The sequence below is a fragment of the Gavialis gangeticus genome, unplaced genomic scaffold, assembly GCF_001723915.1.
Source record: "Gavialis gangeticus isolate Ggan-Ray unplaced genomic scaffold, GavGan_comp1, whole genome shotgun sequence".
NCBI classification, from domain to species: Eukaryota; Metazoa; Chordata; order Crocodylia; family Gavialidae; genus Gavialis; species Gavialis gangeticus.
This window is the reverse complement of record NW_017728994.1, coordinates 12,894,585-12,906,085: the sequence shown is the minus strand read 5'-3', so window position 1 is coordinate 12,906,085 and position 11,501 is coordinate 12,894,585. Positions and strand designations below refer to the sequence as shown.

At 40.0% G+C, this 11,501-nt stretch overlaps 1 protein-coding gene across 2 annotated transcripts in view; it reads left to right on the top strand.

The window, feature by feature from the left end:
* The window catches only part of SH2D4B (SH2 domain containing 4B), a 147,525-nt gene that overhangs the window by 85,135 nt on the left and 50,889 nt on the right, over positions 1 to 11,501 (top strand). For both annotated transcript variants that reach the window (XM_019502295.1, XM_019502296.1), the window contains exons 5-6: positions 5,577 to 5,787; positions 10,069 to 10,196. In XM_019502295.1, coding sequence (XP_019357840.1) covers positions 5,577 to 5,787; positions 10,069 to 10,196 — 339 coding nt within the window. The remainder of the gene's footprint in view (positions 1 to 5,576; positions 5,788 to 10,068; positions 10,197 to 11,501) is intronic.

The following is an 11,501-nucleotide window of genomic DNA, read 5'->3' as shown; positions in this document are numbered from 1 at the left end:
TGGGGGTTTTTGCACCCTCCTGCACATATAGTGCCTCCATTTCTGATGAAGGTATTTGAGGTGATTAAATGAAGAGCACAATACATTTTTCTTTCGAAAGGAATGACCAGTAAGAAACCCATACAGTTGGATCCAACTTTCAAGTAGCTCCCATTAAGGAATACTTAATGGGAACACTGCAAAACACAAAAGATAAAACAGATAAATATAAGAGAGAGAGAGGAGGCTGTAAGTTATAGTTCCAAGGTACTCAGAAAAAGGCTAACCAAAGCTGCTTTTCTTAACGCTTTGTACTTATAGTGATCTGGAAAATGTAGTCCAGATAACTGACTCCTAATGATACATGTGCCTGCTTATGTATATTTTGCATACATCTGGCCACATTGGTGTTGAAATGCAGGTCTATTGCTGCATGAAATGAAAGAAGCAGATACTTTCGTTTTCTTACCATTCTGTCCCTTCCAGATATACAGGGAAGCCTGAAGTATCTATATCATGGGAATAGAATCCCATCAGGGGTTCAATAGAGAAGTCAGGGAAGACAGTTACGTTTGGAACTGTTAGCTGTGCTATAACTGTAACGCAGGTCTACCCTTATTTTTTTTTAACATGCAGCATTACAATCATAGCTCATCATCAGTGCTGTTCTTTGCATTCTTTTTAGGATAATGCCAAGACAATAATTACAGCAATTATTGTCGATTTCTTTACAGTCTTAAAAAAATAAAAAGGAAAAGCTTTCCAAGTAATACCAGCCACACTAAGGTTGCATATTAGGATCATGTCACCGTCTACTAAAATTCAGCCGTCTCTAGACTAAGTAGTAAAATCTGTTTCCCTGTTAATCCCCTCTTTGCAATAGTACAGTCTGCAGTACTACACTGGGAACTGCCAGGTGCATTTAAAAGGTCGACAGAACTGGAATTCTGCCAATGTCATCAAAACACAAGACTGAAACTAGATAGTTTTTCTTGTATTGCTTGTTAAATTTAATCTATTTAAATTTAATCTCTCTACCCTTCTGATACCACATGCCCTTTTATTGTGGACATTACTAAGTCTCCAAACTTCCTGGCCAACCCTTGGCCCCTTATTTCTTGTGGTTCATTCTTTTAGTCTTTCCTGGTTTCACTGAGTGCCCTAAAACACATTTAGGAGTGTTCCTTTGCTCAATTTAGGTTTTATAATCCAGGTGTTTGGAGTAACTTTTGGGAGTGAAGCAGCTGGGAAGAGCTGATAGAGTAGGAGGGAAAATATTCAATTTAGTATATTCAAAAGGGTGAGGATCAGTTGTTCACAATTTGGATATATCCATATACATTTTTGCTTGTTTCATTTGAGGTATGAATGCTAAAGGCGTATAAGCATCCCCATTGCATGTAGTTTTCTACTATACAGTGCTAGCCATAGATATGATTTCTATAGAGGAAGAGTTTGTATATGTGAGAATTAGGGTTGTTGGGCATACACAAAACACTATACTTGTAGAGCTTCCCTTGTTTTTTTAAAACATCTTATGTACACTGAGAATTGCACAGTGAGTGTTCACTGTTTATCAGCTCATTTTCTTCTGGTGCCTCTGGCCCCATTTTGATGATTTTTTAAGATGCAAATAACTACAGGCAGAGAAATTATTCCACTGCAAAACAAAACTTTAACATCCAGTAAGCAAATGTTAAAAAAAAAAAAAATCAAGCTACTGCCTCCAGTAGCAATTATAAATCCTGCCATGACACCCTAGTTTAGAGCATGAATGAGGAGGGCCTTAAAGCTCAACCAAAATTGTGTTTACTGTTCATCTAGGTGGTGGAATGGCTACTGATAGATACTGAAGGTAAGTGATAGGATAAGTGAACAACATATTGTCTGCAACGAAGTTAACACCCACAAAAGTGATTTAGTGGAAAAATATGACAAAATAAGCAGACTATTTGCAGTTAAAACAGGCAACATTAATAGTTCCTATTGATGAATTAATAAAATTATTTCCTATTCACTTTTTTGCTTCCAAGCTCTCATAGGTTTTTCAAATACTCTCCTTCTTGAGTACACAAGGCTCTTTGCGTAAATGTAATATCTTTTATCAGACCAACTAAATAGTTGGAAAAATTGTTCTTTGCAAGCTTTTGGACAGAAACATCCTTCTTGAGAGTTTGCTGGAATTGATTTAGGCTTAGCATTACAATGTTCTACTTCTACAGCTGTGCCAGCTAGAAATGTGAAAAGATCACACTCTCTCTACAGTAACTATCCTGGCAATTCCTCCAATTTGGCTGCAGCTCTGCAAGCAGAAGAAGCCTTCTTCTGGCAAAGTTTGTGGCTTTCAGGGAGCTGTTGTAACTCTGATTCATCCTCTGACATATGCTGTGTCTACACGGAGGAGTTCTAACACCCTAGCAGTTGTGCCAGCAGGCTTGTAGTGTAGACAGCCCTAACTGTGCTAGGAGAGATCACAATTCTATCATCTTAATTGGGGCTGGCTAATGTCAGTAGTCAAATGCTAATTTACTGTATGTAAAACAGGTGTAAAAATTCCTTTTTTTTCTGCCCTTTTACCATACACATTTCCAAATAAGAAGTGTTTGAATGCTTTAGTTAAGGATGTCTCATTTGAGGGCACCTCAGTAAAGAGTAGCAGTCTCCAAATTGTGGAAATTCAATTTTACATGTTAGTGCAACCCAATAGTTGGTATAGTCATATGTCACCGTCCCTCTCACCTCCCTCTCATATACAAATACACAGATAGTGGGAGTGTTTTATAGCACTAGATAGAGCCTGGTTCTTTAGCTCTAACTGCAGAAATTCAATTTTTTTGTTCCCCTGTGAAAGCGCCAAGCAACGTTTTCCAATTAATTTCATGTCTCTTTAGTTGTTTAAGATGTTTTCTATTGTAAAAGGCAAAGCAAAACAACAACAAAGATGCAACAGGGGAGTGATCCTTAATCTAAATTTAATTTTTATAACCAAGTGTGGTGCAAGGAAATGTCTTCTGGGACTCAAACAGCTGGTGAAAGCTGAGAAAACAGGTGGAGAAGGAGGCAGCCAAGAAAACCTTTGAAAGAGAGAAACGCTGTGCTGCTCAAAAGCGTACGAACAGGATATTCATAAACCAAGGCCTAGTACAGTGGGCATGTCCTTTTCAGCAGGCATGCCACAGATTATCTTTGTACCCTGCCCAAGTTCCACTCTGATTACCCTATCTCTGCCTGATCTGATGCTCTGCTTTCTCCTCCCTGCCCTATTTGTCACTGAGCTGCCTGTCTCCTTTCTGATCTGTCATGTGCTACACAAAGGCTGCCCAGGCCAATTGGAGCACACATGCCACAGGTTAGCCACCCTGGCCAAGTATATTCTGTACTCCTTCTCTTAGGAACTGCTTCCCATGGTGGAAGGACACTCTGCATACGCTGATTGCTTTGTATTTTATATAACTTGAAAGAAATTCAGATATAAGAAAACATACATTAATAGCAATGCATTCTTGCCAGGTGTGTTGTGCCTGTTGTACCTCAATCTATCAAAGAACTTAAGGGTGTATTTGTTTGTGTAAATAGTCCAATTGAATTTTTCTACGCGCATGCTGAAAATTAAACATTGGAATGTGTTCTGTGCCAGAACAGAATGTTTGGTGTATGTCTGGTGTAGCTGAATGCATGAGGTTAAAGATTAAGTTTTTCATAAAGCAGCCAACGTGTACACGAAGTGTTTCCGATGTAATAACCAACTGACTATAAACAGACATCCTCTTTGGAGCAGAATCAGCTGTGTCAAGATGCTTTCTGGCACTGATGATCTGGTTCATTGGCATCTACAGGTGTTGTCCTGCAGAATCAGGCCCTTGCCACTCTTGAGGCTTCAGTCTAGTTGCTGCCCCGTGACTGTGGAAGTGAGAACATCTGTTGCAGGAATCCCCTGCATGGTTTTTCCTGTAAGCACAGTACGGGGGCTCCTATGTAGGTTCCCCGACTTGCAGATGTGCATCCTGAGTCAGGGTGCAGCAGCCTGATTTGCATGCTATGGGAATTCCCATGATACACAATAAGCAAACAGTCATCCTCCCATGTAAATCATCACAAACTGTAGCTACCTTGGGTGTGTCCCAGGATGCTACCTAATTAGCTCTCCAATAAACATCTCAATATCTACATGTATGGCCCTATTAGGCTGCAGTAAACTAATAAACTCCACAGCAGAGTAGTGATTGTAAACACATGTACTACCCTTCTGCAGAGCTTTTTTGTGCATAGCATGTAGATGATGATCCAGCTGGTTGAGGCACAAGCCCAAACTGCCTGGGGATGCCGACCCAGCTGCCTACTGATTAACCTCATACTGAAGCACCCCTGTGCCCCAGCCAGCCCCTCCACAGCATGTTGATCCAGGCAGTAGCAGCCCCAGGGTGGCAGGCTTACCCCTGGGGCCCTCTGCCAACTGGGATACTCTGACATTGCTTAATGTACTTCAGTCCCAGGCTTATGTTCAAGCAGTGCACTCAGGAGCAATAAACTGTGGCATGATAAGCACTAGAGTTTATGGACTCGTATTAATTTCATGTGCAGAGGTGCCCCTTTGGGAGCAGCAACATTTTTGGGTTCTTGGAGCACTTCAAGGGGCTAGGACATCTGCTTGCTCACAATTTCTGCTGCCATAAATTCTTTTTTATGGTGACACAAGTATTAACCAATACTTTACCCATTCTTATATGGTTGGTAATTGTTATAAGACTGTTTCACTTGTGGCATGTTTTCTACAGCAGTGGCTATGTTTATAACATGTGATAACTGGATTCAGACAGAAGTGAAAATTTTCACCTGATCTGGCCATAGAAAGTTTTCTATAGCCATGACCTAACACAAGTGCATGGCTGAAGACAGCTTCAAAAATGGCCATTTAGGTGAAAATATGAACCCTCATTGTCTAAAGCGTTAGATGAAGACATTTCAAAACGCAGTGGCTTCTGTATCTTCTGTCCACACTGCCTCCCAGTCTCGCATTGTTTTCATAATGGGAGGGAGTTTGGTCTGGAGTTTCGGGTGAGGGAATTGGAGCCCCCTGAGTTGGGGGGGTGAGGGGAGCTCCAATTCACCCATCCCATCCTCCAGTGCTAGATGGGGAACTCCTAGAATAAGCTCCGTCGGTTCCCTTTCCTCCCTTCCATTCTGAAACATGGACAGGCTGGGAGAGAGGATGGGCTGTTGCTGGGGGAAACCAGCTGCAGGTTTCCAGCCAGCAGCTAGATTCCCCTCCCCCCTGGAACCAACAGTGAACTTCTGTTTGGTCCAGGGATCATTGTAACTCAGAATGTTTCCTGTAAAACGTTCTCATTTACGGGGAAGAGCTGCATTTCTGTCTGCACCCATTGTGTAATGTGCTGAAGAATAAGGCATAGTGATGATGAGTTTATTATTCAAACATGTTCAGACTTGCTTTATCTTCTAAACATAATCACTAATGGCATTACCAGACAATTATCCATCTCTTTGAAGATGCATTGTGTATTTATTAGAAATAAATATGTATATTTCTGTATTTAAGAAACCAAATTATTTTCTTCCCTGCCTTACCCAACATCCAGTGCGCCGCTCAAAAGCTGCAGATGAAGAAAGGAGTCATAAAGCACGCAGAGCTCGGGATGAATATCGACGACAATCCCTGCGAGCCATCCAGAAAGGAAAAGTGGCTGGTTTAAGTAGCCTGTTCAGGGGTACTAGCCTGAATAATGATCAGGAGACAAAGCTGAACAACAACAGCCCAAGCCCGCTAATGACTGTCACTGCACCATTCAGGTTATATATACTAGAGATGACTCAGAAAAATGATCTTCCATTGATTTGTTTCTTCCCTCCACCCTTTGAATGGGCAATTTTTTTTCCCCCACAGATTCTCTACTCTTTTGCTCTTTGACCATGGATACAAGGCAAATATTTAAACAAATGTAAACAAATGGAATGTTTAACTTTTACCGTCCACACACAAAGAGATGCATCTTTAGAAAGTGAATGGCTTTATTAGCATGCAAGTTTGGGTTACAGAGAAAGTCAAATGGACAAATTCTTTTCCAAACTTTAACTCTCAAGCCTAGAAATAGCTGCTACTCAAGTGCTGTTTGACACATTTTAGAGAGAGCTGTCAAACTCCTAAGTCTCAGTGGCTTTGAATTTTCTTCAGGTGAAATCAAGTGTCTTCTGAGTTTCTTATCTATTGATCTTTCATCTCTCTCTTTAGCAAACCAAGTGCATTGGAAAACAATCCAACAGAGCAGATGGGGTGCTGCAAAGTTGATCAGTCTCTCCTCCTGGGTTTACATGTTGCTATCTGATATTATTAATTAGGCTTGGTAAGATAATCAAGATAATGTGAACACAGGCAACATGGTATGGTTTAGAAGGGAAAAAGGTAACAAAACCAATAAAAACCCAGGTTCACAAAAAGAAAGAGTGAAACTCTTTGTAACAACTCTTATTTTCTTTTTTACTTCCAAAAGATTGTTCTTATGATGTATGGCAGTCCAGCAAAAAGATTTCAGTCCCTTCCTGCTCAGGGCCAGTGTTCTTCTTTGATGAGTGAGCTCTTTCCTAAGTTGTGCTGAGAGATAGAAACATGCTGATAATGGTTCTTGAAATTCCCAGTTTGATAAGGAATCAAAATTGCACTGTCTCAAAGGCGGCTGGATGTCTAACCTTACAACCAAGTCACTTGTCAAAGTGATCTCATTATTTTTACTTTTCCAAGCCACTTAAATCAAAACTCTTTTCTGAAATAAAGTAATAAAATAACTAATAAAGGTAGTAAATTTTGAAAACCAGTGGCTATAATTCAGCCTACACTGCTGAGCTCTTTAAGTGGGGCTATTTGCTACAGAATTCAATGGCGTTAGGTAAGAAATTTTCTTACAAAAAGTTTTCTTAGAAAAAGTTTTTGATTATTCTCCAGGCCTTGTCCAAAACTGTATCCATCTCTGATATGTCTTCATTTGAAAATAGGTCAAGGCTTCTTTTTATCCTTGTGCATGTCTTTGATGGCATATATGCACAACCTAATCAGGAAGACTGAAATATCCTTATTAAACCCTTACTCAAACTATTCAGACCTTGATTGCATGCATAGGAATAAGCAAATACTTTGCAACTGCCTACTGCTCCATGTCTGGAACAGATGCGCAAGAGAGGGAATGGAAGGAACTGGAGCTTTCTTTCACTGAGCAGACCAGTATCACTGAGCTGGCATGTGCTGTCATAATTTGCTACAGGGTTAAAGGAGTAAGGAAGAATGGGGTTAGCATTCTTTCTCCAGGAAGGAACATCTGTGTTAGAGCTTCCAGTACATCTTGTATACTGCCTTTTTATTTCAGAGCTGTGCTTAAAGTCACCTTAGCATAAATGTTCCTTCTTTTTTCTATTTAATTCAGCTTTATATTCTTTGGAAAGCTTCTATGTTCCACCTTCCTTCTTTTAATTATTTTGTTATTTATTAATTCCTGTTGATTTTTGCTCCTTTGTTTATTTATATAAGCATTTGGTTCCTTTTGCCCATTATTTTCTTTTGTCTTTATCTTTACTGCTGTATTTGTTCTCTTTCTACCTCTATGATGCTCACATTGTCTACTGTAGCTCTGTAGAAATTGATTGGGAGTAATTCCAAAATTTGGCCCTATGCAGAAAACTACTATAAACCAGGCCTTTTAATTCATACACAATCAGCTCCCAGAAGGCTGGTGGATCCTACTTATCTTCCAGTATTAAAAAATCCAAGAGAATGAACTCTGGATTTTAGGGCTGAGGCCATACACAGTATCATCTTCAGAGGAAAAATATCTGAGGGACCTCACAGCATGTCAATATCTTATTGTAGTTTGCTTTCTTCCGTATGTGTAGAATACTGATACCTCTCTGGTCACGTATAGATGTTCTGTTTCTACTGGGAGAATTGCCTCTCTCGGTAGAAACTACAAGCATACAGGATGTTCCAACTTTTTCTCCTGGAGCAAAAATGGTGGTTCCAGGAGAAAAATATTTCAACTCCAGTTAGAAATTGCTCCCATGAGAGTTTCTCCTGGGAGAAGAAATGATTGCACATTTCTATGATTTAACTCCTCTCGGAGACCAGGAGAGTGGACCCTTGGGGAAAAGCTCCCTGGATTTCTGGAAAAAGGGGCCACAGGAGGGGAGGACCAGCTGCAAGCTACTCCCTGCTGGCTGATCACTTACCTGAGTCCCTAGAGAAAGAAGTGGGCAGGGGGCTTTGCCCTGCTGCTCAATCAGCTTGGCTTCTGGACACTGGGAGTTTATTGGGGTCCTCCATGTGAAAAATGGCCGGGGGACTTTGCCTTGCTGCCCCAGTCTCCCTGGGAACAGTTTTTTTGCCGTTCCAGAGGCCTAAAAAGCCTATGTTAAGTGTTTTCCCTAGGAACAGGGAGACTGGAGCAGCCCACACTTTACTCAGACTAGGATCACCCCAGTCTTGGGAAGACTCAAGAAGCAGAATGAGGGGATGGTTGCAGGCTGAATGCTTATACTGCTTCCTCTCCCAGAATCATTTCTAGTAGTCAAAGTTTAACATTACTAGCAATGAACATTTGTAGGTGGCCTGTCTCTCTCCCGATCTTTCCCTGTATCTCTCTTTCTGTATCATCAAAGCATCTGAGTGGGACTTAGAAAAAATGCAGGCCAGATCACTCTGACTTGGCTATTTCACTTGTCACTTCAAGTGAGACTGTTTGGGTCCAACTTTGGAGACTCTTATTAATTACACTACAGCTTAATTTTCCGTTGGATGAAATTGACAGAAAAATTTTCAATGACTTGAGTGGAAACAGGAACCCACCTTTAAGAAGGATATCATTGGCTTCCCTTACCTTCTTACATCTGCTCTCTAGTCATGAAAGAAACCTCTGCTGTGATCTGTAGAACTTGCTTCTTTTATGGACTTGCTTCTCTGGTATGTTAGTGTATTAATCATCAATGTCTTTCAAACTAAAACTCTAATACTACCCAGGTTGTCTTCAAACTTGTTTTACTGAATAACAATTCCATACCAAGTGAAACATGAGAGCTAGAAAAATGAAGGAGGCTACCCCAAATGAAGATTTTAAAAAAGGATATTTGTACCAAGTAAAACAAAGATGTGATTGTAGTGTGGATAGGTATATTAGCTTCAGTTCAGCTGACACAGGTAACAATATGCCCTGAGCTAGCAAACCTGAATTTGTGTTTAGGTTTTCTGGTTGGTTGACACAGTCCCCACTAAAGTTCTTGCCACTGCATCCTTTATAATATTGTTACACACTTGATTACAGGTTGCATGGATCTATGTACCTGTGTACTACAATCACACCTTAACTTTGTTGTGTAAACTTATCCAAAATATATGAGAGTGAGGGGGGAGGATGGCTGTCATAGAGATGGACAAAAACAGGAGCCACCCCATAGAAATGTTTACACTTTCTTTTCTGGTTTAGACAGAACAGATTAATGGTTGAATCTGCTTTAGTATTTCTTCTCAGTGCAGTGGAACACCATAAAAAGTAAAAAACATTTTTCCCCCTGCAAATTAATGGCTATAAAAAAAACAAAGAAATCAGGAGGAAATAGTAGGGTCAACTAAAAAAAAATCTTTTTTTTAAAAAAGAAAAGAATTACTTCTTGACAAATGGACATTTTGTGGTTATTTTTTTTCCTCTCCCCTCCCTTTTTTAAACTGAAAATGTTTTTCATTTTCATTGAGAAATAGAAAACCAAAATATTTTGGTTTTGGTGATCTATCTATCACCAAAAACATATATATCTTTCCAAAACCAGAACATTTTGGTTTTCTATTTCTCAATGAAAATGAAAAATATTTTCAGTTAAAAAAAAGGAGGGGAGAAGAAAAAAATTAACTTAAAATTAATTTCATATATATATATATAATATGAAAAAAGCCTTTTTTCCAAGAAAAAGGTAATTCTCTTGAGCTGTTCCTGTTCCCTGTGCTTTATAATTATGGTGCAATTTATGTTTACATTACATATTCTTTACAGGCATACAGCCTATGCATGACTTTAATCTATTATTTGTGTTTTAATTTAGTAAAGTTTGGGAACGTCCTTCTAGACCCTTTTCCCGAGAAATCATCATTCGTTGGTTCAAGGAAGAACAGCTTCCACGACGTGCTGGGTTTGAAAGAAACACCAACAACATTGCACCCTGGTTTCATGGTAAAACACTGATCTTCATTTAATGTATATATATTTGAGTCTGAAGTTAGTTCTCAAGTTTTTGAAGTGGTGGGCTGCGAAAACATTTCGGTTTGGAATGCTTTTGATGGAACGCAACAGTACAGGCAGTCCTTAGACTTATGACACAATTGGTTCCTGAAAACCGCGTCTTAAGTCAAAACGTTGTAACTTGGAACCAATTTTCTCTTAAGAAACAATGTTATAAATTCAGGATATCAAAAATCTGGAATTCTCAAAAATCCGGCACTTTTTAAAAACACATTAAATAGAGGAGTAGCAGTGGTTGGTCCCAGAGCAATGGAGGGGGAAGCTTGCGCATGGTGGCTGCCACCCTGTGCTGCCACTCTGCATTTAGTGGCTGCCCCAGGATTGGCCGCTGCTTTCCACCCACCCCCACTTTGTGACAGGACACCGCTCCTGTCTCAAAAATTTGAAATTTTCAAATTTCTGGCAGATGCTTGGTCCTGAGCATGCCGAATTGATGAGGTTATAGTGTACTTGTAAATATGCTGGTTAGCCCCACACTGGAGCACTCTTGTGCCCCAGACACCCTCTCTGCAGCACACTGAGCTGTGGGGAGCAGACCCGGGCTGGTAGGCTGACCTGTAGGGCCCCCTGCCAACTGGGGCTGCTCTGACCTGGCTCAATGTGCTACAGTGCCAGGTGCACATTCAATGGCATGCCCAGAAGCAATACACTCCAGAGCAATACATTTTAGAGTTCATTGCTTTACATTAGTTGCACATGTAAACATGCTCAGTGAGGATTATTATTATTTTTAGCTGAAATAATTTTGAGGGCACTTGGTACAAAAAGAACCATTTAATTTATTCTTTCCGTTTATTTCTGTGGGCTTTGGATGTGGCCCACAGTGAATAGGGTGTAGAATCTAAAAGTTTGAAAAGGCCTCAAAGAGCAACAGGGAAACAGTAATATCAGCTCAGCTATAGTTTACCAGTTATAGTTCATGTATCCACAGGATGGTTCTGGTCCTCTGTGTTATTTACACAGTAAATAGAGTCAGGAGAGGTGAAAGAAAGTGAGAGCAATACTTCTCAGAGTTGATTGTGATTTGGCAAATATATTTGATTGCTTACAGAGTTAAGATCAGCAACACGTAAGTTAGAGATGTGTTGGTTCATCTCATTTCAGCTGCAGTTACTGTGAATAGTTCACTGAGACGTTAAAAAAGCCTTTTGCAATCATAGATTCAGAATAAATTACAAGTTTCATAGTTTCATAGTTTCTAGGGTCGGAAGGGACCTGAGAAGATCATCTAGTCCG